At 41.5% G+C, this 27,269-nt stretch overlaps 1 protein-coding gene across 1 annotated transcript in view; it reads left to right on the top strand.

The window, feature by feature from the left end:
- Positions 1-18,594: 18,594 nt before the first annotated feature.
- The window catches only part of PROM1 (prominin 1), a gene marked incomplete at both ends in the record, with an annotated part of 51,102 nt that continues 42,427 nt past the window's right edge, over positions 18,595-27,269 (top strand). The window contains one exon of the mRNA XM_084204516.1: positions 18,595-18,814. Coding sequence (XP_084060642.1) covers positions 18,595-18,814 — 220 coding nt within the window. The remainder of the gene's footprint in view (positions 18,815-27,269) is intronic.

Genomic DNA, 27,269 nt, shown 5'->3' with positions numbered 1-27,269 from the left:
GCTGGAAGGAGAAATGGAAGCACAGGGTCCTGGGCAGAGCAGGGCATGGTACAGACCGGGGCCCTGACACCAACACTGGATGTCCTACAGGCTCCTTGGGCTCAGCACAGTTGTTTCAGCTGCCTGAGTGATGACAGGGCCAGAGCACAGCCAGGACATCCTGCACTGCAATAGCATCTCCCCCTGAGGAGCCATGCACTTCACAAGCATCTTTGCTTCCCTTTTACAGACAAGAAAATCAATGAAAAAGAGGTTACAATAACTTTCTGCCACATGTTTTTAAAGTTGGGGAACCAACAAAATCAAACCTCTCCGACTCCTAGTTTTGTACTATTCCCTCAAAACCTTGTTCAACCCTGCTCCATGTGCAGCCAAGAACACTGATGGTGCATTATTCTTTTCATTGTGCACAACAGGACATTTAGTATCAATGGCTCAGTGACAATATTTGAAGTTGTTTCAAGTAGAGTTTTTGGAGGCCCAATTCTGTACCTTCCAAAACTTTCCTTGATGATACAGATAAAGGAGTGGAGGGTGTCCTTATAAAATATGCAACTGATGCCAATTTGAGAGACTACAGCAAGCATTTTGGAGACAGAATTACTCAAATTAGTCCTTAGAAACTGGGAAAGTTCTAAATCAAATATAAGGCAAAGTGAAAAGAAGGAAAAAAAATCAAACACTCACCCAAAAAACCCCCAACCCTGCAAATACATGCCTTACCAGCAGTATTTCATAAGAGATTCTGGATATTGCAGGAACCAGCAATACTGCCTTCTACCAAGAAGGCAGACTCATCAGTGCATGAAGAAGAGGCTCTTTATGATGTGGGATGTTGTTAGGTTCCTCAGGAAAGGAGCTCTCAGCTGGAGTAGCATGTTTACACAGGGGAGCTATATGTTTTAAAGGACACATGCAAATTGGGGAGAGGTCACAAGACAGAAATGACAACAGGACTCTGAGGATAGCTTTGAAGAACTGGGCTTTGATCCAGAAACCAGAAGACCAGAGAAAGGACATGCCAACATGTTCCACTGCATGTTTCAGTATTCCAAACACTGTTACAAAAAGGACAATCAATTATTCCCCATGTCCACTGAGGGAAGGATGAGCAGAAATTAACCTGATTTTCAGCAAAGAATATGTAGGTTAAATATTAGGAAAATTTTCTTATTATGAGCATAATTAAGTGTTGCACCAGACTGCCTGAGGGACATGGTGTGAGGCACTGCCTTCAATGGTGGTGCTAGAGTGCAAGTTGGACAAGTGTTTCAGGATGTTCTGGGAAGAATTTGCGTCTGGGAGGGGGAACTGGGGACCCTTCCCACTCTGTTTCTCTACACATGTGGTATTTCTCCTCTTGTGAGATCCACTGACCAATGAAATGTAATATTTCTTGACACTACTATCTGTCTTAATAGTCATCTGGTCTTCATAGCAGCTTCTGGAGCAAAAGAGAGAGGCTACAAGTTTGCTCCAACTGATTAAACAACTCAGTTAATAAGGCTGAATAAAAGTGCTCCAGATAAATTATTTTGGTCACAAATAAGTTCAAAATGACTTCATGCTATGATCAAAGCACTACTAAATCTGTGCTAAACCTCCTCCTGCCCACCAAAAAGAACTGACATTTTGCAGATTTGAAATACAGCAACTGAGGCAGCCTGGATACAAAGGTTAACCTAGACAGATTAATATGAGCTTGTATAAAGCTCTTAATGCTATTCCAAATGCTAATAGTGACTGACATTATAGGGTTTCCTGGAACTGATTTAGAAAGACAAGAATTGTTTGCAATAAAACTCTGTTTATATTACAAGAAGAGCAAGAATTCCTCAACTACCCAGCAATTTAACCAATTATGATCTCATTTAACAGAAAATTCATTTCTAAACATGGTATTTATCTGTCTGATTTCCCAAGACACTGTACTCTACCATACACTGCTCTTCAAACAGGGCTCCAGAAGCACTGCTGAAATATAGGTTGGCAAAAAGCTGTGGAAAAAGACAAGTTTTATTTTAACCATTTTGCCAGTCAGTAAAGTGAATTGTTTCCTCGAGGTGAGAATGAGTGGGACAGACATTCCTAGTGAGGGGTTTCAGATTCTCATTGTCCATCCCTGTGTCTGTTCCACACCCTGGGATGGACAGCTCCTGGTTAAGCAGTAAATGATCCTCAGTGCTCTATGGAGTTGCTTTTGAAGCTTTTTAGCCATGCACATTTCTCCTTTTTATTTCAGCCAAACACATAATTTTCCCTTCTCTCTTTTTTTTTTCTTTTTAGTGAAATAAAAAATGCGAGACTATTGTGAATCTGGCAAAGGCATAAGAGGAATTTTGAGAACCTCAGGGAGCTGAGCCATTTCACTGAGAATAATCTTAGCTCACAAATAGAACAGCAGTCCCTGGTAGTATTGCAAATCCTGCTTCAGCAGCAAAAATATCTTAGATTTTTTTCTTCCCCTCTTAAAGAAAGAGAGAAAATAATATACTTTAAATCTTTAAGTGTCTCTGCCAAGAACTTTAGACCAGATGATCCTTGAGGTTCCTTCCAATCTGGTATTCTAGGATTCTGTGATTTAGCCTTCTAGTTATGAAATACTATCTCCCCTCCTTCATCACAGAAGGAGGGGAGATGTTAATGTTAAAAAAGAAATTGAGCTTCTCAGAAAAAATCAAAATACAAGGTACTTACAGAAAATAAATATCAAAATGGCTATAATATAAACTAACTTAGTCTGGAAATTCATCTGGAAGGATTTCTTAAGTGTATGTGGTATTCTGTGTCATTAAGTACAAACTAATAACATTTGGTGTATACCAGAATTCAAATTTGGCCAACAGCTGAACACACATTTATCTCTTCTTGTTGAGTTCAGTGTAAACTGTATTCATTCCCATCCAAGGGAATGTTTCCTAGTATTTCTTGAAGTTTTCATAGATTCACATAGGCAGGAAATATTTTTGATGCGATCTCTCTGCTCTTTCTTTGGCAACTCTTGGGCAGAATTACTATGCACACTTTTTAATAACATTTTGCTGGGTTTTGCTCTGTGTATTGAGATATTCTGCAAACTACTTAAATCCAATTACAAAACCACTGCACTGTGCATGTTTCATAATATGAAACAGCTGCTAAGGAAAGCTCAAAATACATCTCATGTGCACTTTTTAATTACATGCCTTTACTGTACCAACTCTCAGCTCATACAGAATATATAAACTAATACATTTTACTGCAGTGAATTGTGGATTACTTTTTATAGGATGATTGCTTCTACAACTACAGCACAAATTGGGAATTTATTTATTTCCATACTACAAATAGCAGAGGGTAACAGCTACAAATCTGAAAAAACAAACATTCAAGCCTGTACAGAGGCAAATGCTAGGATGAGCAAGATGCAACAGAAACAGAGAAAGCTTAACCAAAACATGGTGAAAATCACTACTATTTGGACTATGCCTCTAATTCCCTTGTAAGGTCTTTCTGTTGTTGCCTCATCAAATGGGCAGAATGAAATGCAGAGGAATTTAATGGAGTGTCCATGTAGCAAGAGAAATGGGAACAGGAGTTTGGAATCTAAGCTCTAAGCTATTAGACCCAAGTATCTGTAATTCAAGGTACAGGGAGTTAAAGAGCAGAAAGACTGCCCCAGTATCAGTGATGCTCAGATTTATAGATAAAGCATTAGAATAATAAATAATGGCTTCCAGATTTGTCAGAAGGCCTTTTGCAGCTGCAAGAGGATTTGCAGACTTCATATGCTGAAGGGAATACTGCTGCTTTCTAGTTGGAATTGGCACCAAAAGCCTAATCTTATTTTTTTTTTGGACCACTGACTGTTCCAAGAACAGACCCTCTTTTTAAAAACTTGCTTCATTATTTAACATGTTTTTTCCTAATGCATTATTAAGAAAAAAAAGAGAAAAACATAGAAATTCTGCCTGGCAACATTCAAGAATGGTGCTGCACTATCATAATATCTTCAGTTTGTCAAAGGACAAGACTAAAATAATCTCATAAAGACCAAATGGCACCAAACACTGTTGGGCCAAGATGTAGAGGTCAGACTTGAAGACTTACTATCACCACTGAGTGGTACCACACTAATTCTTTGGTATTGCTGGGTACTGTGGACCCTCTACACTGGTCATCACTATTGTGAGGCTGTTCAAAAGAGTGAAAAAGAAACAGGAGAATTAAATTAGACTACTGAGGCGAAGGCTAAAATTTTAGTATTTAGTATTTAATGATGAGAGAAGATGTCTCTTCAGACTTTCACAGCACACCAAAATCTACTCTCATCTGACACCCAGGTACTTCTTCCCAGGAGTGCCATACCTGCTAGCTTGGTATTGAGACTAGTATAAATCTTCATGGATTTGTGTATGTTGTACATATGAATCACATGCAAGGTAATCAGGACAGTCCTCTCTGGCTTAAAGGAAAAAAAATATAAACCAAGGAACTCGTGAAACATCGCCTGACCATTCCTTTCTTCACAAGATGCAGCACAGACCAAAGAATGCAGGACTTGCTGCAGTTCCTTTTATGAAAGCAGGTGATGAGCAAACTCGATGAAAGTCAGTCTTTGTTTTGCTCAGGTTATGGATGATGTGTGCAATGTCTGTTTTCTGGGTGTATGTGGGCCTCTGTTCCCAGGCCAAAGGGTGCAGACTGCAGGGTGTGCTCAGGTGAACAACCTGCACCCCCAGACTTCACTCTTCCTTGAACTGTGCCAGTCTGGAGATGCATGTGGACTTATGGAGCCAGAGAGCAGACACTGGAGCACAGATCAAACGAGATACAGCGTGGATGCACCCCTGCTGCACTCTCCAGCCCCGCTGTGAACTCAAGCAGGGAGGGAAGCTGCAGCCTGCAGCAGGGCAGAACCAAGAGGCACTCTGCGGCTCTTGGAGCATGAGGCTGATTCTTGCTCTGCTGCCTGCACAAATACAGCTGTGTGCTACCTCAACTCAGGCCACATTTTAAGATTACAGATTAAAGGAACAAATCTCAGGTGTCCTCCAACATGCATGTTCTCTGTTCTCAAAGGTTTAATGTTGCCATGAAATACTGACAAAATGAAAATCATTTGATGTTCTGACATGCAAAAAGGCAAAGAAACAGGGCTAAAGGTCAGCTTTTCTTTTTCATATCTTACATGCTTCAACAGCAGAAATACTTCACAATTTCTTGGTCTCTTATAGCTTAGCAGCAGGAAGATAAAAGACAGGAAATAATTAATTAATGAGAACATTAGGGAAAGAAAGAGCCAATCTTTAGAAAATTCTGAAAATACCTTCCTAGGAAAAAAAAAATCATTAATTTATAGGAAAAAAAGTCATTTTGCTTGGGTCATGTTATCATCAAGGCAGCAGTCTTTTTCTCAGCCCTAATGAATGGTTTTGTATCAAACTTGAGAAGACCAAGGAAGGAGATGGAGCTGTGAGGTGGCAGAGGGGAGAGGTTGCACTCCTGTTTTGTGTGATAACAGCTTGTGGGTAGTAGGCTGTTATTCCAACTGTCCTGTGGAAATTGGGAGCTTGGGATGGGGACAGAAATGTCGGGGAAATTCTCAAGTGTGGAGCTGAACACAAGGAGAGGGAAGCAAAACTTCATCACCTAGACCATAAAACCTGGACAATGATAAAAATTGCTCTCTACTCACACTGGAAGAACCTTAGGTATCAGGTGCTCAGCACAACTCTGTGAAGGGCTTTTAAATCCCAGGCCTTTACTATTCTGGTAATAAATTTACAGCTGAGGTATAGTCTGTATCAGATAAATTGTTATACCTCATATAGTTCATTTGAGGAGACTTGCAGGAGGTGTAAAGTTAATAATAGAAACTGGAGCGAAGGGGCCCTGTCAGGTTAATCCTACGACGTGTGTTGTTTATGAGCTCCCTACAACATGTTGTAGGTGGTGGTGTCATTCTCCCTGAAAACAATAAATGGATGCCTTCCTTTCTTGTGTTTTGTTGTGCTACAGATTATTTAATACTGATATTAAAAATAACCTTCTTCCAATCTTCTTTACTCACGTCAGACAGCTCATGTCAGAGCAAGCAGACAAAAGAAGGTCACTGCAGCAGCTAAGCTCCTGAGGTAGGATTACATTTTGTGGAAAGCATGGGGTAGTCACCCTGTGCTGAGGGGGCTTCTGCTTGTCAGAGAGTCACAAACGGAGATGAAAACCAATCTTCTTTTTCCTGAAAAGTGACAATCCAGATCAATGACTTTGCTTCTGTGATAGCATTCATGTATGCTGATTAAATATTTTTGTACTGTTCTGTTCTTACTGATATACAGATACTTTTATTGGATTAATAGTTTGTGTAAACTATGTATTATAGCCTCTCTGGCCTCTGCCCAAGCAGTCCATCTCAGATCCTGGGTTTCAGATGAAATTTATAAATGCATTCATTAAAAAATCCCCAAAATAAGTAAGCCATAAGAGAGAAGAAGAATCTATCAGTTCTAATCTCCAGGTGTCCATGACAGTAGCCTGAGGTGAGGCCACTGCCTAGGCTCGTGCTGTCCCACGTACAGCTGCTGGCCACTTGCATCATCTGCACAGATGAGTTTGTTAGCCAGGACTGAGCTTTGTGACTGTGCCTATGGGACCCAGCCCAGCTGAAGGCTGTATATCCCCCCCAAGATATCAGTATATCACAAGAGCCATACTTGTATCAGTGCTTAACTGGTCACAAGCAAGGAATTACCAGTATTGAGAACAGACAATCCTATGTACATGGCAGTACCCTGACTTCTGAAAGGGAAGGCACCAAACTTGTGTGTTCAAATTTGGTAAACAGGAGCATCCTTATTTAAAATCTCTTTCTCTATCAGGTGAAATTACACATGTGCAGGAGGTTTTCAGGACTTCATCTGAAAGCATTCTTCCAAAGGCATAAGTTGCTTTCTAGCAAACTGAAATGCCCTTGCTGATATGGCCATGTTGTCCTCTACAACTCATTACATCCAGCTCCCACCTTGGAGATGCTGACCAGGACCTTTTTGACACCCAAGAAATGTAAGGTGCTGGAGCTGGAACCAAAACCTGGAGTGGTAGTTGGCCATTTTGCCCCAACCTGTTACCAAACAGCATCAGGACCAAGTCAGGAACTTGAAAAGAATGTTAAAATGCAGAGGAGAACATGGAATGAAGCTGCAGAAAATATTGACTTGCTGGAGCCAAAGACATTTTAGTTTTCTTTTGGGTTACTAATTTGGTCTAGTGTCAAAAAGACATGTGCCTTTCCCATTTTTGTTTCAAGGATTCCTGACTCTGTAGTTTATCAGGATGCCAAGAGGCAAAGCTTGCAAGCAGAAATAAAACATAGCAATGATGGAAAAACAGAGTGAGTCTGTATGGGGGGGGGGGGGGGGGGGGTGAGGGAGCTCATAAAAGAAGATACAAGCTCCAAGTACATGCATCATGTAATCCCTGTCATTTTGTATCTTTGTTTAGCTGTGAAATCTGTTATAGCAACTACTACTGGTTTGTTTCCTCAGATGAAAAACAACTAATATAATTTGGAAGTTCCCTGACGAGTTGATGTGCAGATTTATCACAGTCACAAGAAAGGGGAACATCAGAGCGTAATGGCAAGACATGTAGCTGACAAAACATCAACTCTCTGAAGGCATCCTAAAGTGATACAAATCTTCCATTCAAATGAAGGCAATCCTTACTGAAATCATACCCTAAACTGGCATGAATCAAAGGTCTACCATGAAACATCACACTGTTTTCTAAGCTTGATAATTAATGTGAGTAACATTGTCCATTTCATTTTTCTTTATTTTTCCTTGGGAGTAAGAAATTAAGCAAATACATGGCAGAGTATAGCACACAGCAACTGTAGTGTTTCCCACCGTTTTTATGGATTCCAATAATTCTTTCAAATTTTGCATGCTTTGTGTCTAATACAGCAAGATGTTCCTCCTGCTTGCTCTAACTCCCTTTTTCTTCTCTCACAGAGCTCGCAGAGCCTGGATGAGGCTGGCTCCAGCCTAGAAGAGTTCACAGCTTGGAGTTCGGGTTGTGAACTCATACAGCCTGTAATCCTTTAAGCCTTGCATCCCACAGAAGAATTAAGGATGAGGAAGGCTGCAGCTGTGGATGTCAGAGAGGGGAGAAAGGGTGAATGTGGGGTGCTGAGCAGAAGGAGGCCATGGGCCATGCAGGTAGCTGGTGAGTGCTGCTGGGCAGCATTTGCTAATTGGGAGGGCTGGCAGAACCCAAAGGGCTAAGCCAGGCCAGAAGGGAAGCCTTTTATTGAGTGGCCAGAGGAAGGGCAGAGCTAGGCAGGGCGCACAGTGGCGGAGGACAGGGAAGGACTCAGGGGTTGTAACCCACAGAAAGCAAAGCAAAGTGGGAAGGCATTGGGCTAAAGGGTAGAGCTGGTTCAATTTTGGGATGCTGGCAGAATGCTGGATGCTGTCACTGACAATTCTTGGCAAAGGGTGTATGTAAACCACTTTTCCCCACAGCCCTGGTCCAGAGAAGGCATCCTGCTCCTCTCCCACACTGCCATGCACCTTTCTCTCCCTAAACAAACATCCAGCTGAAGACTCAACACAATATAAGAGGTGCTTATACCTTGTACTTTGTCCTTTTTCTTTTCTGGGATGTGGAAAGTTATGATTTAAGTCTCTTCAGAGAATACTGTACCTAGCTGGACTCCAACTAATGAAAAAGGCTATTTATCTAATAGACCTTTAATCACAAGCTCTACTTAAAAATCAATTACATGATACAACCATTAGAGTTAAGCTCTAAATCTCATGTATCTTCCTGTTATCTGAGGATTTTCCTCTGAGATAACAGAGATGATTGATACGCAGCCAGATTTTCAAATGCTCACCACAGAGTATGGGTCAGGTTTTTTGCTTCCAGCTGTTACTGTTTTGGATGCTTACACAGCAGGTTTTCAGAGGCCTTATCACCTCCTGTGCTGTGGTTTGAAAGACTGCTTCCTCATTTATGTGAGCAATTAGGGTTCAGCTGCTTTGGGAACCTGACCACAGCTCTGACTGCTGACATAATTTAAGTTTTGGCCACAAAGAACAGAGCTAGAAGGCATCCTGATTAAATTTAGCCCAATCACCCTAAAAAGGCCCACAGATAGAAGATGATGCATTCCCTCAAGGACAAATTTTCTTGATGTCTCTGAGCTTGCTAAGACTCCATCCTGTTTTCACACATTGTGCCTCCTGAATGTGACTGTGTTCCATATGCAGGCAGCACACAGACCAGCACATCCTTCGCCGTGCCCACAGGAGCATGCAGCTCAGCTAGCCCAGGCACAGCTGGCATTTGGATGGCAGGGACACAAGAGGGAAAGGGCTGCAAACTGGTGCAGTACTTCCCACTTTACAGCTGTCTGCCTCTACCTGACATGCAGTTAGCAGAGAAGAAACATCAAGGAAAGGTCACCAGCTGCTCAGAGCAGTTTCAGGTCAGACACATGCTTGGGGTTGCCAGCAATGTAACGGGAGGCAGTTGAAGAGGTCATGCTTCCATTTACCATCTCACAGTGACAAGCTCTGACATCCTAACTAGGTGCTACTCAGACAACACATTTTCAGTACCCAGTATGATATAAATTACCTTAACTCAATCACTTCCAGGCACCTTAGGCAAGTCCTTTATTTCAGGCTAGATCCCAATAGCACAGAAAAACTCAGAAATGACTGGAAAGCTTTCTAATATTGATGGCAACATCCATGAAAATAAACAAGAGATCTGTCATACATAGATCATACTAATCATATAATAGGTGTTGGCTTAGTCTGCTGAAGAAATGCCTCCATTAGTAGTGTTGGTCTTGATTCAGGTTCAATTTTTGTCTGAAAGCCAGTATCTTTCTCCTGTTACTCCAGTTTCATGTCTTTGTTTATGCACACTACAGACATTTCTCATCCAGAAGTACTGTGGTCGTCTACCATAAATGGCAGAAATCACTTTTATCACTTGTGTCACATCACTTATATAAATTAGAAAGCCAAGAGAAAATCTAAATATCTTTGGCTCCAGCAAGTGAAGATTTTTTACAGCTTCATTCCACGCTCTTCTCCTCTGCATTCCCACATTCTCTTTTGAGCTCCTACAGACTATTCCATCCTTGCAGATATCTATCACTATAGCCACATGCCTTCACTCTGCATTTTAAAATCAGTCAGTGAGTCACAGAGGTCAGTGGGACTTGGCCTTTCTGGTTTAACTCTGAATGGAAGTAAGGGACTCAAACTCACCATATTGTCTCATTAACAGTGTTGGGCACTCACAGCCCATTATGCAGAAAGAATATTTTCTTCTATTTAGAGCAAGGTTCATGCAAAGCTTAAGACAGGCACCATAATTCTCTTTGTCAAACTCACTAATTTAACACATTCATCCATTGGTCAAAGTGTTCTGCTTTCCCCAAGACTCTTCTTGTTCCTCTTTGACACCTGGCTTAGGGTGCCTATGACAACTACAACAAGAACTTGGAAAAAAAGAGCCTTTCTCTGAGCTCTGTACCGCTCCATTTTGGGCTGTGCTTTTACATATCCTCCTGCTGAACAAGCTAAGATTAGCTCTCTTCAGGATAACTGTTCTGTGTGCAGCCAGTGTAGCAACTTGTTCTTTGATGTGCATTGCTGGCAAACGCCCTGAGCTGAAATACAGGTAGATTTCAGCAACACCGAATGCTGCCTGTGGGAAAACTGTTCGATGTTTGGCCAGGCTTCAATTAGCAATGCAGAGTGGTGCCATAGCTGTAGCCTTGATTTGTTTCTGCCTGCAAAAAGGAGACTAACTGCCTTCTCCATCAGTTTTTTTAAACTGATTTCCAAGGAATCAGCATAACCTTGGATGTCCAGCAAAAATTCTTGCTTTGTCTTGCAATGCATTTGTGATGCTAAATAACAGAGGGTGTAGTAACAGAGGCAAAAATCATGTTCATATTTTACTGATGCAACAGAGGAACCACATTAATACACCAAAGTTGCAAATAAAAATCAAAAGCACAAACAAATCTGCACAAAGCAGAAGGAAAGCACAGCCTTTGAAAATGTATGTTACTGTACTGCAACCTGTAAGAAAAACACTTCTCATTTTACCAGTAAATCCCTGGCCTTTGGGAACAGAGAACACTTAGGAACACAGATAACAGCCCTAAAGGAAATGCTAAACCCATCAGGAAATAAGGGCGCCTCTCGAGAGGAGTAAAACAAGATTTTTTTTTTTTTTTCAAAAGCTAACGGAGTAAGTCATCTTGATGAGAAAAGCAAACCCGCCTATCTCGAACCAAGCCCAGAGGCAATGGCCAAGGGGAGACGGCACGGCCCTGCCCGGGGCGGCGAGGCGGGATGTGCCTCGGCGGAGCCCAGCCACGGCTCCGGGCGTGGCGGAGCACCTTGCGGGCCGGGAACAGGGCGGGAGCCGGCCCGGGCTGCAACAGGTCACCAACCGCTGCGCACTCGCAGGCTGCGGGCTCAGCCGGACCCGCTCGGCTCCGCTACAGCGGCACACAGCCCGTCCCTCTCTCCAGCTCCGCTCGCCGAGCACATCCCGCCGGGGTTAAACCCCTCACGCTCCTCCTCTTCCTCCCCCCACCATCCCGGCCTGTCGGGGTGGTCCTGCAGCCCCGGCCCGGGGCAGAGCCCGCCCTCCATAATCCATGCGCGGGCGGCACCGCCACCACGGCTACCGCGGCGCTCTGAGGCGGAGCGGGCTGGGCTGTGCTCTGCTGGCCGTGCCCCGCCGTCTCCGGCTCGCTGTCCCCTTTCGACCGGTGAGTGCTGCGGGCGGGGGCGAACGTGAGGAGGGGTCCCGGGCAGCTCCGGCGGGGCCGTGCGGGGCAGCAGGCGGGGATGAGGCTCCTTCGCCTTCTCCCGCTGCGGGCGGGAGGTCGTGGCCGGGAGACCCCCCCCCCTTTCCCTCGCGGGAGAGCGGCGGCGGACGGGTGAAGCTGAGTGGGGGGGCGGGCGGCCGTCGAGGGAGGCGGGTGCCCCAGGGAATGGGGCTGCCGGCGGGTAGGGATCCCAGGGGGCTCAGCAGAGGCTGGGAAAGCGACCTGTGGGAGCGACAGGACGCAGGCGCCCTTAGAGCGCGGGGTGAGGTGGGAGCAGAGCGGCGGCCGGCGGGCAGGTCAGTGCTGCGGGGGGCTGGAGAGCGGGATGGCGGGAGAGACGGGTTTGGGCGCGGGGAAGGGGCTGCGGCACGGCGGGGGATGCGGCCGGTCGCGGGGAGCCAGGGCGGGTCCGCTTGCTGAGCAGAGCGGGGTGGCGGGCCACGGGGTGCGCGTTCGCTCCCGGGTCTTGTGTGGCGGTGGCGGCTGGGGAGAGGTCGGGGACAGCTGTGAGCCACTGGCAGATGAACTGAGGAGAGTGGTGGGAGCTGGGCGGGGAGAGCTCCAGAGGTCTCCGGGGAGAGGGGAAGCCGCTCCACGGGAAGGAGGAGGAAAAGGGCGGCCGCTGAGGGCACCTGCCCAGGGCGAGGAGAGGGGAGGCGGGCGGTGAGGGTTGTCTGAGCCGCCTCGGGGAGGCGGATGAGGCTGTGCTGTCCTAGAAATCGGCTCGTCAGGGGCGGGGGGTTGGGGGGGCAGGGAGGCGACCCCCAGCCTTGGCTCTGCGGTGGATGTGAGCGGGGAGAGGGCCCGTGCGCTCCTGCGGGCTTCGCGCCCGGCACGGCAGCGCTGCGGCGGATGCCGCCCGCCTCGGAGGGGTTCCCTGAGGCGGTGCTGCCGCCGGCTGCTCGCTGTGCACCTGGGCAGATCGCGCCTGCCCACCCCGGCTGGCCAAGCGGCTCCTCAGCCGAGGTGAGCTCTGCAGTGAGCCGGGGACCTCATCCGAGAGCGGGAGAGAAGGGGTATTGTGGTAGTAAACGTGGGCTGTGTCTTCTGCGCACAGATGCAGAGGAGCCGGTAAAGAAACTACCACATCGGTCGGTATTCCAGCAGAGGCAGAGCTGCGGTACCCGCGCTCCTCTGCAGTTTGCAGATAGGGACGAGGCAGCCTGTTAGAGGAAGAGGTCTCTGCTGTGTAAGTAATTGGAAAGAACGTGAAGGAAAGGTTTGGTCTCAGCTGCTAGTGGGAAACGTGCGTAGTGTTGCAGTACCTTGCTATCGGGACACGTACACAGTGCTTATCAGTTCACACTTCCCAAAAACTGCCTGTTTATGGGCTGGACCTACTGTGTTTTACAATTTTCTATGTGATGCTGGATAGTAATTTAACAAAGAATGATCTGTGAATACTGGGGTAAATGTAAATGCACCACTTAGAATCAAGTTAAATAAATTATTTGGTTAGTGAAAATGTACTTTAAATATTTAGACAGTCAGCTGAAAATCAGACCTGCTTATACTTAGGGGAAGGTATCTCACCGGGAATTTTTACAGGTGTGCTTCTGCTTGCAGATGGCTGTGATTTGTAAAATGGGAATTTTTTGGTGTTGCTTTTTTAGTTTATTAATTTTAAAATTAGTAAGAAGCTATTCAAAGCAAACTGGATTCTGAATATTCAGTTTTTCCTGATTCAATCCAGTTTTTCACTTACTTGATTTGAACATATAGCAGGCAAGTCAGATGGGTACCAAGGCTGCCTTGTGTGGAAGATGCTATTTGTTAAGTTTTTATCAGTGCTGCCAAGCTCTATTCTGCAGTCCCTGGTGTTTATTATGTTTTTCTGCTTCTCAGTCCTCCTATGGCAACAGGTTGTAATTGTTGGTAGGCCTAGGCAGATTTTGTAACAGAAAACTCTATTTTTTTAACCTGCCAGTATCTAACGTGGCTTGCTTGTGGGTTCCTTGAATAGGAAGGTGGTGGTGTGGGTTTGGTTGTTTTTTGTTTATTTTTTTTCCCATACTTAGGAGTTTCAGTCTGCCTCTAACTCTGTTTTGTGCCTGTTTTAATTTCACTTCTGGTGATTACTGGCATAGTGGACAGGGATCATGGACTTGGATTTTCAAATGTGTGATTGAAAAAATGTAACAAATGTACTCAGAACCTTTATGTGGGCTTCCTGTGGAAAACTGCATCTACCACCATCCCAGCCCATCCTGGTTCACTGCCAGCAGGCACCCTCATTGAGCTTTAGCAGTCTAGCCCCTGGCTGATTGAATTTCAGTTCACGGGGTTAATCATGGTTGCATCGCTGCACTGCAGTGCTGTATTTGCATGGATTGTGGTGTTAAACAGAAGGAGGCCAGTCCCATTGGAACAAAGAGCTGCACATCATGCTGCCTCTGAGCTCTGTTATTCACAGTTGGTGTATCATGGAAGTTGCTGAACTAAAGTATCTAGCTCTGTCTCCTCTTCCCTTGTTAAACTTAAAGCAGAGGTTGGTTTTGGAAAATACTTTTAGTAACAGGATAGAATATATCTGAGATGATAATGCTGCTGCATATTTGAGTGATTATGTTCTCCACAGGTGGTGTTTAAAACCCCAGGAGTTATGCTTAGTGACTTGTACATATAGAATATTAGTGTCAGCCACAGAATAAAATGCAAAAGCTTGAGTCTCTTCCAAATGGACATTTGCGAACCACACATAATAATGAAAATCTTTAATTTATTTTAACTTGTTAAGTACTTCACAGGGTGTATAGTAATGAAATTGGTAGCCTATTTGATAATTACTGTAAGCATTTCAAAGTTTCACACAGCTTCTTTTCATTCACTGTTTACTTGAACTTGGAGAGAGTGGTGCTGGCAGTTCCTGTAACTCACTGACTGCAGTGATGCCACACTGTGTCTGTGGAAATGAGATGCCCACATGCTGCAATGAAGATTAGCATAAACTGCTATTCAGTTCTCTTTATTTGTGTCACTCCTGTGTATGTCATTTTTGAAGTTCGCAGTATTACAGATTTCAGGGATAGATTTTTCATCTTTAATGCTGTTTATCTAACATACTTAACTACTAATAAGCTCCCAGCTAAGTTTCTTTTAGATATCAAGAAAAGGAGAATTGCTGGGAGCTTTTTACATGAGTTATTTTTAGGTAGGTTGAATACATATTAGATGCTGAGAGGCATCTTAACTTATAGGTTTAATAGTGTTTCTGCAAGTTCCTGATTATTATTAATGTAACCTTGAAAATATGAGTGTTTTATGTAGTATAGAGAAGAACTGGTGTCAGTCTGGAGGAATTGCCCAGTATAGATTGTATATACACCATGTTTGCTGTGATATATGTGCCAGCAAAGGGAGAGGAAGAGAACATGGTCATAATTCTGCATATTTGTTGATTTGCAGGAAACTCACTTGAATTTTATAAAAGCTTGACTGAAGACTGTGTAGAATTGGAAACAAAGGTTTTTCCACTAAAAATTGTTAGTTTTCACAGTACAGGGAGTGTCTTTGCAATTTCAGTGGTATCCTTGTCTTAAAAATGCCCACTTGGTTAATACATGACTACTTACTTCTAGAAGGTGTAGTGATTGTTTTCCTGTATTGGGAGAATATTTTAACTGTTTTATTTGCCTGTTTGTGTAATTAGATAGACTTTAAATTGTCTTTAATCTAAAATCTTACAAAAAAGTTGTGTGTGTACTTTGTCTTCTTCTGCCCTCTCTCTAATTTAACAGGGCACTACAGAGGGCTTTGCCTTAAGACACCAGTTAGAGAAGTCATAGTCTTCTCAATTTCATCTTTCTCAACCACACCTAACATTTCACTGAAATGGATGCTTTTGCATCTGTTTCCTTAACTTTTAGAATCAAGGCTCAGTTACCATGTGTGAGCTTTTTCTCCTGACTCACTGAAGTGTTGCAACTTCAGTACTTCAGAAATCTCCAGAAAACTAAACCTGACTCAGAAAAATTGTTGAAATCTCTTTTTAAGGAAAAAAATTGAACTGTTGCCTTTGAGCCCCTAAAATCAAGAGCCAAACAAGGTTAAGGTGATAAAAAGTGGTTTTATCACTTCACATTAAATGGTCCCTCCAGGTGCACAGCACACTGTCATGCATGCTGAAATTGCATTGAAAAGGTATATGTGATATAGGGCTTTTACACTTTTATAAATTTAGCAAATTAGCATAATTGAGGAAAATCCCCAAATAGAACTACAGTTAATGAAGTAATTCCCCTCTTGGTTTGACCCCCTCTGAAGCCCCCTTCTCCTTGCTACTAGCTCTACCTTGTTTATGTCTAAAACATGAGAAATTGTCTTGAGAAGGTGGCTCGGCTTTGATTTCCAGAAGAAGCAAGATTAGAACCGGCCTTCAGGAATTTGTCTAATAGGAAAAGTACTAGAGTTAGGTAGGAAACTATATAGCTGTACAATAGTAGTCCACAGAGCTGTGAATATATATATGAGGAATACATGTAAAAACAAAGGTAATTTTAGCATCAGAACAGTAGTGTATCAGTCTTGCATAATTTTCACTGTTCTGCCATAAAGGCAAAATGATTTTTTTTCATCTAGTTGTGGTCTTGTGAGATTTTGTCCTGTAGGTTTCTTGAGATTTGACAATAAACTGCAGCCTAAGCAGTTTTCACTTTTTAATCATCTCTGTGTTCAGCCTTATAGCAAGATGCACATATGATAAAACTTCACTAAAAAGTATCTTCTAGGCTGAAGATACTACTAGTCGTAGTAAAACATTAAAGGAGAAAAATGAATATTTTGGATTTGAACTTTTTGTTTTCTTTCATTAATCTTTAACAGAACATTCTTTTCCATGGTATTGTGTTCTAAATTACTGTGTGCTTGTGTTGAGCATATTTCAGAGGGGTTGCTAACATCACATTTTTGAATAAGGGTTGGAAAATTGTGCTAATCGTAGCATTATTACTGTTTGTTCTTCTTGGTTTTCGTAAGCCATAAGGAAGAAAGATAGGCTTGAGTGTTCCCTCTTAACTCATTTGAGCAGTGTAGAAACAAAACTGTCTCTAGGTCTTTGATCTGATCTTGTATTTCTTTGTTCCTTGTTTTTCTTGACCTATCCTTTGAGTGCAGCACTGACTACTAAACAAGCTTGCAATGTGTTTTTGACTTCTTGCAAGGTCTGGTTTTCAGAAAGGTAGCTGGTGTTTAACCAGAGACTGTAAAGCATGGGAGAGATTTAAGTCTTACCTTACTGCAGGTTTTAAGTCTCTGTCTTCAGCATCCCTTGGAAGTCAAGGTGTTGGTGTAGCATTGGGCTGACAGAAGCCATGAGGTGTTTGTGTTATTTTGCTGTCATTCTTGCTGGTGAATGGTCTGAAAACCAAAGTGGAGATTGAAAGCTTTTTTCTTGGGCAGTGCTGCTGAAAAGGGCAGCAGAGGCCCGGCTGTGCTTGGGAAGGCAGTTGGTGCTCCCTGGGTGGAAGTGATGTCTTGTCATGAGCAGTGTGCTCCCACATGGCCCTGCCAGTGGCACTCTGGGGGTTCAACAAAAGGTCCCAAAGAGAAGCAGGGCTGAGGGTGGGAAGGTCAGTGCTGTGCTCACTGGCACACTTATCAGGTATGTGCAGCTTCCAGAACCAGAGAATGGCACCAGCTTCTCTCTTGCCTTTCATTTGGTTGGTTTTGGTCTGTTTCCTCAGAGACTGTTGTTGCATGCTGAAATGAAGGAGTCTTACCTGGCTTCTTGTAGATCAAGACATGGTCACTTAATTTGTTGGAAAGCCAGGGGTGTTTCTGTTTACATTTCTGAAGTAGTGGTAGATTAGGCTGCTGCAGTTTTGAAGATTCAGAATATTCTTAAACATTTTTAACCATCCTAAGTCATCTTAATGACACTCAGCTTTAGCAAGCTGTAAATAAAAATTGTTGACTTCTCTAGTTCCTAAGGAGAGCTTTGAGATAGCTTGAATTAATAGAAAGTAATTGCTGACACCCATTGTCATCTGTCAAGAGGGTGATGTCTTGTTGGTTTTGGATTTTTTTTTTTGTTTTGGTAACATTTTAGTGAGGTATAATTTTTTTCTTCAATCTTGGAAAACAGTTAAGAGTATCTAGGATTGAAGGTTTTGCTAGAAGGTGTAAATTAAACAAATACAGGGCATGACTTGTAATGTGTCATCAGCTACAGAACCATCAGGTGGTAATTAAATGCATTGTGTAATTGTTGTGACATGACATATTGTACTTAGAAGCGCAATTCATGCAATGCTCCTTTAGTTTTGTTTCCCTTGGAGCTGTATCAACGTTCTCTTTGTTTTTGAAAACTCACTGACCTGGAACTGTGCATAATTCTTTTTCCACCTCTTTCAAGTACAATGTATGTGGTATGAGATATTATTCACAAACCTCAAAATGTTTTTCTTCCCTGTCCTGTCAGTCTCACTTTTGCAGCTGTTGATACGTTCAATTTCCACAGAAGATTGCAGGTTGTCTTGCACTTTGCTATTTGCTTGCACATGTGTTAATGAGCTGTTCCTTCTTTTTGCCAGTGATGGTGCGCTGAGTCATTTTCACAAGAGGCTGCTGTTTCAGGAGAGCTGCTGTTCCCCTCTGAAGCGAAAATACATTTAAGAATTGAAGGTGTGAGAGTGCACAGCATTGTCCTGGCTAGAAAGCTACTCCTCAAGTGAATGTATTGAAGATTTCTAGACTTGGCCGGACAAATACCTCTACCTCCAATTTTATGAATACTGCTCACTATGGCTGTGGAACTCTGTTTGCTGATGCTGCTGTTTTGTGGAAGTACAATTTCAGAGGTACAGCCTATATACAAACCACCTCCTGGAACTTTGGATTTTGGATTTGTACCAGCCAAGACCTATGATACAGGTGCATACCATGAACCTGGGGCAATAGGAATTTTGTTTAAAATAGTACATGCATTCCTGTACTTAGTGCAGCCAAATACTTTTCCTCAAGGTAAGCGGATAACTACTTCTGTTTAAAATACAGATTTGTTATTGATGTTGCTATATTGTTTTATATATGTTGTTATATATATAATCCACCCTACAAAAGGGTGTATTATATTGATACACCCTATCATAGATACCAAGGCCATAATCAGGAAGTAAAATATAGGAAGGGCTTTGTAAGTAGCATCTGCTACAGTTTGGAAATCTGTACAGTTGTGAATAAGACAATATTTTTTTGCTAAGCATAATGGGGAGGAGGTTGTTAATGAAAATGAAATATTGGTGACCTTTCACAGAATTTTGCTTACATATCTCAGAGCTGTCACTGATGGATTTGAGGCTTGTTTTCTTAACTGAAGTAGCATGAGATAGAAGTAGAGGATAAGCTGCTTTGTATTTAGCATTAAATCCATGAGAGACAGCTGAATTTTTCACATTGTGATAAACAGTTGGTGGTTATAACATTATAAGATTTAGCCCAGGAAATTTGAAATAAATTTCATTTGTTTCCATATATGTACATCCATGGTCAGGTTTTATGTAAGAGCAGTTCCATTACACAGCCATGTGTAGTTTCTTGTTCCTTTGAAAGCTGTCAGGTTAAAACTTGAAACTGCACTTCTTTTAATGAGACTTTTTTTTCCCCTTTGTTTCTTCCTAAACTGTCCCTTCTAAAGGAAAACTTAAGATGTTGGAGAAGTGTGTGCAACTTTATTGATGTTGCATTGATTAAAAGGTGCTTTTGGAAATTGTGGATTTTGTAGTCTTATCAACTTTTCGACATGCTTTTTGTTTCATTTAGCTCTTAAAAGTGCTAATGCTTCTGCGTGATACTGGCATTTAAAATTGTATCAAGGTGAACTTAATTAGATGTAAAAATGGCTTTGGTTTGAAACTGATTCTTTTGGTGATTTAGCTGCAACTGTGTATAAAAGGTGTTTATATTATTTTGTAAAACAGCTTGCAATTTATAAATTTAAACCTTTAGTAATATAAAGCCTTAAATTCATTAGTCTAATGGGTCACATATGTGTATGATATATGCTGTTTGCTTGGATTTTTGATGTTTCTTCATGCATCTCTGACATAACTGTAGAAGAATGAGCTCAGTTGAACTTGAATGAATCAATTCTATTTAGGCAAGTGCTCAGAATCCCAGGGGTTAACCAACAGGATAATTATTCTGCAGTGGGCCAGAAAAAATGGGCTTTCTTAAAACAGGCCAGAAAAATGGCCTGTTTTCCTGCAGGATGTGTCTTTTGAGCAGATCTTGCACAAGGTGTAATGAGGGCAGTTGCATGAAGGTGACAGTAATCTCACTTTTAGGAGGCACTGGTTCCAGATACTACTTTTTCTTTTGCCTCTTTCCTTCTGTTAAATGATCAGGTGAACTATTTGTGTCTCTGTGAGACCTGATGGTGAGGATTTCCATCTGCATTCAACTCCTAGAAGCAGGCCTCCACTCTGCCTGGAGCTCTGCTTGAATATTTTGTTCTCTTTCGCTTGTGGAAACTTGATTTCACCGAGACATTTACTGTGTTTTTTCATATTACCGAGAATTTGGTCTGTAGTCTTGTATGTCAAAATTAATGTCTTATGTCCTAAGCATGTGACTAATTAGAGAGTATAGACTTCATGGTCAAGGCTATTTTCTGGTGGGACTGCTCGTAATAAGTTCTACATCAAGTTGGTATTGTGAACTCCAGCATTAAAGAAGTAAAGAATTTTTTCTTAGCTTGTAAGCTCGAACATTTCACACTTCTCCTTACTTCCTTGAAGTCTCCTTGCTTTTTGCCAAATCAGGTATTTTTAGAACTTTGCCTTTGTTATTTGCATTAAGTGAAGTCATGTTCCCATGGCCCCACATACTTCACTGCAAAACACAGATTTGGCGGATCATGTCGGTTTGAGTCATGCCATTTAATTGGCTAATCCCCATAATCTCTTTTGCCATATGTTCTATTTTCATAATACATTCAGTGTATTAATGGTGCAGTTACATATTTAAAATGGTTGTTTTGTTTTGTTTGGGTTTTTTAAATTGAAATAGATTTAACTCTGATTCAGAGAAGAAAATAAACATGATGACAAATGGGCACAGAAATCAAGCCTTTTGATGTTTCTATTTCAGACTTCATGGTTCTGATGGGACTGGTGCTTTAGAACAGTTAGCTTCAGGTTGACGCCCCAATGTATTGCATATAACCACAGGTTAGAGAAGTATTATTTTTGTGTAAGCCTTGGCAGCAATCACTTAGACCTTTGATCTTAGTAGTCTTTTTCCTAATACTTGGAAGTATTCAATGTTTGGTTTTCTAAGGTATTAGTACTCTTACCTGGGAGGAGACGAAGTGATAGGATTGTCTAATTGCATGTAGATACTCCTGCCTTTGTAAGTCATCTTATAGTGCTCTGATGGATAATATTCATATTCCTTCAGTGCAAAGTATGCCTTTATACTTAATACTTTTATGCTTTAGACTGTATAAATATATACTATATATTTATACATATACTATACGCCTTTATGCTTTATTATTATGCTATGATAAAAAAAGATAATAAGTACATGAGTCTTTGGGAAGTGTTATTCTTAATTGCATGCTGCTAAGACTCGACAGTTGAAAGGGATCGCTTAAAGAAAAAATCAGTCAAGAAATATTTTGTGAGATGGTTTTCTTCTAGTTACATCTAGATAAGTAATTATTTATTCCCTTCTAAATTTATTCATGCCATCAAGTTTGTGGAAATACAACTTTAAGTTTCGATTTAATAAGTAAGTTATTAATCAGATTAAATATAGTTCTCATGTAAAATACAGTAACAGAACCAGGGCAAGGAACTGTAATGCCTTTAAGAATTTTTTAAATTGCTGAATTTTTAAGACCAGCACTGTGCTCTTTGGATATGGCAAGAGACTAGCTCAGAAGAGGTGAATTAGAATATCTGATTGCAGTGCTTCAGTGAGTCTAAATAGTTTCTGCTTTCAATTCCACCAGTCAAATATTTTTTTGCTCACTACCAGATGATGTACTGCTGTAAATGGGAATGAGTTAGCTCTTATTCAGGGAAGCAGCCTCCACTTTGAGTTAATGATTCACTGGAGTGGAAAAGACTGGTCACCGTTTGTTACCTGAGGCTCAGTAGGTGACTTTAATCTCAGCGTGCCTTTGTTCCTCCATGATAATGATTGTGCTGCTACTTCTTATGTTGAGGACTGTTTAAGATAGAGGCATCATTTTCATTCTTGTTAATAACACCACTTAAAATAAAGAGATGATAATAGGAAAATTACAAGTTCCATCTATCACTTAGCAAAGAAGGAGGACATCTAACAAAATGAATAATCAGTTTTTCTTACATAAAAATTCTCATAAACTGTAGCATTGATTTATTGATAAAGTTGTCACTTCATGGTTGTGAGATGGTGCATGTCATCTGTTGTGCTGGAAACCATCAGATATGAACTTGGTATGGACAGGGCATGGTCAGTATGATGCTGTGGCTGCTGTGGATGATCATAGTTTTGTCTTTGTTCCCATGGAAACAGTTGTTAGTTGGAATAAGAGATCAGAGATCCAGCAAAGATTCCAGTTGCCAGCAGTCTGTGCCCAACAAACCTTTGGCTTCACGACTTGTGTCTTGTAATAAAAAAATGAAGTCTTCACAAAGGAAAGAAGCTGGGAATGAAGCTCCTGCTCCTGTTTTTAGAAATACAACAAAAACTTACAAGCCTGTTTACCTTACCCTACTGTAGCTGAACATACTGCAGTTACAACTGCTTTTCTCCAGCTTCTGACTTTACTCTAGATAAGCATTTCTGCTGAAGACGGAATTCAACTTTAACATAAAAGTCAACTGTTGAATGCAGGTACATCCTGGGCAAAAGATAGTGTGAAGAGTTAAATGAACTGTTTGCTGTGGGGAACAAAAAAAAGATGATTTTTAGGCCTGGACTATACCTCTCAGTTCTTTCTGACTGCAGAGTATTGCTTGCTGAACAGTTTTATCAGGCTGAGGATCAGAACTTGACTGTTTTAATGTCAGGTCCTGTGTCTTTTTCTCCTCATCTAGTCAGCCTGTAAAGGGGCTGCAGATTGTGAAGTTCAGCAGGTTAGTCTTGTGTTATCTCAATAATAAATCACATGAGTGTATTCAGCAATTAAATTATTTCCAGATATTTTGAAGAAGAAATCTGTAACTTGATGTGAAAATAAACTATATCTGTAGCTAATATAGCTGTAATAGAAAATGCATATGCAAAACCTTTTTGTTCTGGGTAGGTTTGATGAGCTCCTAGGATACTGACTTTTTAAATCTATTGGCTGTGTGGAGGCTCTAAAGCAAGTAGTCAAAACACTTATCACCCCCCTCACTTAAACTTGGTAAGGCAGAATTAATTTGTGTCTGCGTGTGTCAAACTAGCTTCTCTGCCTTCTGTAACTTAATTCTTCAGTGCTCATTTTTACTTCAAATTTGTTTCCTGTTCATAATAAGTCTCCCACAGCTCCCCTACAAAGACAGATGTGTATGCCTGAATGTTGGAGCTAAGCTCAGTTATTTGTAGTTGGTAGTGCCCTTTTACTTTTAAACTTAAGATTTTTCCCAGGAATGCTGAGCACGTCTGCTCTAGGTGGGAGAAATTTGAGAGGATTGTGAGAGAGGATTGTGCTCTGGCTCTGACTCTGCAGGTGCCAAAGTCCAGCACCATAAAATTTTGCACAGGTACCTGTAGCCATTCATAACATTTCATAAAAACATAATTTAGGATATCTTTTTTTTTCCAGTTGTGTGAAGTTCCAGTTTTAGTTTGGATGTGATATACTACTTTTTTTGAGCTAGTGTTTGATAGCAGTCCCCTTGTGCAGCTGGGTTAGTTTTCTCAAAGCTTACATCCTGGAGCTGGGTTGGGAGCACAGGTGGAACTGGTGCAGGAACTGAGATGAGGGGAAGAGCAATCTGCCCATTAGTAAACTAGCTGTTAGATTGGTTCAGTTCTGTTGTCAAGTGACAGTCGATGCCTTCCCTCCATCCCTCTGGTGTTTTTCCACAGCTGTGAGTAAAGCTGTGGTGTGAATTTAGAATAGTGGCTTAAATGTGTATATCAAAAATGCAGGTGTGACAGGCGCACTGCAAAATGCAGTGACAGGTGTTGTATACAGTGGTGGTGAAGATTTGGGATAGCAGTGCTCCTTTATTTGGAAATACAGCATATACATTGAAAGAAATTTCTTGTATGCAATGTTGGAAATACTGGGGAAGATGGAGCAGCAGGAACATATGAGATAATTTAGCCTCTTCTTTTCTCTGCCTACTCATATACATTTAAGGAAATAGTGTTAAAAAAAATCACTGCTCATTTTGTGTTGGGAAGTTAAGAGCTGCTCTTCTTGGTGACATGCCCATGTAAGTGAGGAGCAGTCTGAGAACATTTCTGAAGCAGTTTTAAGGTTGGCTTTTTAGTTTTCTTAGGCATCAGAAGAGTAATTCTTTTTCCCCTGATTTATTCAGAATGGCAGAGTAACAGATTGCTTGTCTAAAGGACTTTCTGTGGGCAGGGAGGAGACAGGGGTTTTAGGGAGGGGAGGCTTATATATATGATCTGCTGGAGGCTACCACAGAAAACTCCAGTTGCAAAGGTTAAGGCTTCTCTGATGCCTTCCTGCCCACTTCTTTTGGATTATGTAAGCAAGGAACCTCTTTTGCAGACAGGCATTTTAGGAAAAATATGGAAGTAATTTTTTAATCAGTTAGCATAGTTGATAATCTGGAATTCTTGCTCTTTATGCCCACCTGAAATTCTGCAGTATCCTCAGTGCTTGCCCTGATCTGGTGTAATTCTGCCTGCCAGCTATGCCTAGGAGAAAAAACATGCTTTGACAGCAATTGGAAAACATCAGTTCAACTTTACAATTTTAACACTTAGGACAGAAGGGAGAAACTAAAAAAAACAAAGCTCAGGTAGAGTTTGAGGGCATTGAGTTACTTTCCATGGGAAGGGTACTTGAAAGTGGCAGTAGCACAGATGGCTGTGGTAATTCCTGCAGGGTACCTCAAACAGCCATGCGTCTTGGAGTTTATTATTAATCATAAATTAAAGAGGCTTGTTGTGTGGTATTCTGCTCCTGTTTCCCCAGTTTAAACTGCCTTCTCCCCATTCCAGATGAGGCAGCTACATGCTGTCTATGGGAACATCTCTGTCTAGTGGGTTGGACATATTCTGTGTGGAATACTGAGGAACTCAGGAAACCTGCTGATAGTTATAGCTGGACAATCCTTAAAACTGTCCTGACCCTGTTCTGTTTGTCTGTGCTTGTTAGTAGGAGACAAAAGGTATAGCCAGAGGGCTGATCAGCAGCATTCCCTGCTTCAGCATACAGGAGATAAATTCTGGATGCAACAAAATCCAGGGCTGCTCACTACAAGGAAGGGAGGGGTGTGAGTACTGGATGGTATTGTGAGTGGACATGGCCTTGTTTGTTTGTCAAACTTAGTGGAGTCTTCATTGGTGGGGTTTGCATATTTTTTATTTTTTTTTTTTAAGCTGAAGTACTGTGTTCTGGAAATGCATATATTTAGATACTTAGCACTGTTGTACTTTTAGTACCACTAAAAGCATCATAGCTTTTGTGAGACTTGCAGAGCATACCTGCAGCACCTCCTATAGTGAGAAGTGGGACAGAACAGGTTTAGAATCAGCCACAGTATCTGGCACCATCAATGAACCTCTTGGAAGATAACCCAAAAGATGTCTGCAGCTGCTGGTATTCAGGCAGCTCTACTGAGACACCATGGTTTTCCCAGTTTAGCAGTAGCTACTACTGTGCTATTCATCCTGCCCCTTCATTTAATTTTTACAGGCTTAGCTATCCACATAGTGCTATAGTGCTGAACCTCATTCTCATTTCTAACTTATAGCTCTGGAAGTGATGGGGAGAGAAGGGTGGGGGGAATATCACTGAATTTATTGGAATTATATTTGCACGAGATTCCAAGGGACTTCTCAGTTCTTTCATCATCTTGGCTGCTATGAAGCATTTTGAGTAAATCATATGAAATACTGTACAGAGACTGCCTGTTATTGGAAAGACAGTAATTTGAGCTCTCTTTTCTTTGTTGCAGACCATCGTAATAAGATAGCACAGCCTAGCCCTATTATATTTGTCTGGTGATTTGTTTAGGTGGTTGTTCACAGAAAAATAAAGCCCTAAGTCTTGTTCAGTGATGGATTTTCTTGAATGATGTCAGCTGAAGTGAGGACAGCTTGATGCATCTTTGCAAGGAATCTTTCCACAGTCCTCCTAGTCAGTTTTCATTACATTGAAAATGACAATCAGTATTTTTTCCTCTCCCTTTTTCTCACTATTGCTTTTTGCCTCTCAAGATGGTCTTTGTAACTTTCAGATTGTAACCAAAGTGGTGCCTTTTCCAAGTGAATATGAAATATTAAAAAGTTGCTGGAGCAAAATAAATGTGTAAATGTTAATTATACTTTTCACAGTAGGAAAATTTTCCATATATGCATTAAAGCTTTTTAGTATACTTCTTCCTTTTTCCAAAAGTGAGTTATCTTCATGTTAGAAGAGCAACCAGGTGTCACAAATGTCAGTCAGTGTAGTTTAAGCTGACTAATCTATCAGTGTATACATTTTAGTGTAAGCCTGCCAGTCATTAAAAAGCCCCACAAACCTACTTTCACACCTTTTTCAATAAGTACATAAATTTCTTACCTAAAAACACTTGTGTGATTAAATTATGACTTGTATTGCATCATAACATAGTCAGGATCTTTCTTTTGACAGAAAATATATAAAATTATTTTATTTTGGTGAACTTCAAAATGTGATTACAGTTGTGAATGTGAATATTGCTACTACTATCAAGTATTGCTTTGGCAGTTCAATTCAGCTGAAAGATGCTTGCACCTGTACTGAATAAATCCAAGCATCAGGTCTAATGAGCTCTCTTCAGAGCAGCAATCTTTACTTTTGCTTTGATTTTTGAGTGAAATAGTGGTCTCTGTAGTACTTTAAAGCAATATGTATTCCCCAGTTATCAAACATATGTGGAAAGTTGTGGCTCTTGCAAAAATGGGGAAGCGGAGAAAGGGAATTCTGAGGAGTCTCAGGGAAGCTGCCAGAATGCCAGTCACTGAGGTAATCTGGTCAGCAGGTCTCCAGCATGTCATTCTCAATTAATTATCTGTGTTCATATTTCCAATAATCCAAGTTATGCAAGAGAGGATTTTCTGTGCTTTACTCAGTTTACAGCAACTCCTGAGGAGATAAAGGAAGAGAAAAAAATGTTGTTCATACAGTCCAAATATTTACTACTTTGATCAATGTTACAAGTCCATGATGTCCACAACCCAACCTATCAAGAAGTTGCTCAGCCTGTGCAGCATGCTAAACCAGACAGACATACAGTGCACCAAGTAAATCTTTGCCTGTAATCTGTTG

This window comes from Fringilla coelebs (assembly GCF_963513975.1).
Source record: "Fringilla coelebs genome assembly, chromosome: 4".
NCBI classification, from domain to species: Eukaryota; Metazoa; Chordata; class Aves; order Passeriformes; family Fringillidae; genus Fringilla; species Fringilla coelebs.
The sequence above is the reverse complement of the archived record's forward strand: the minus strand, read 5'-3'. Positions and strand labels throughout refer to the sequence as shown.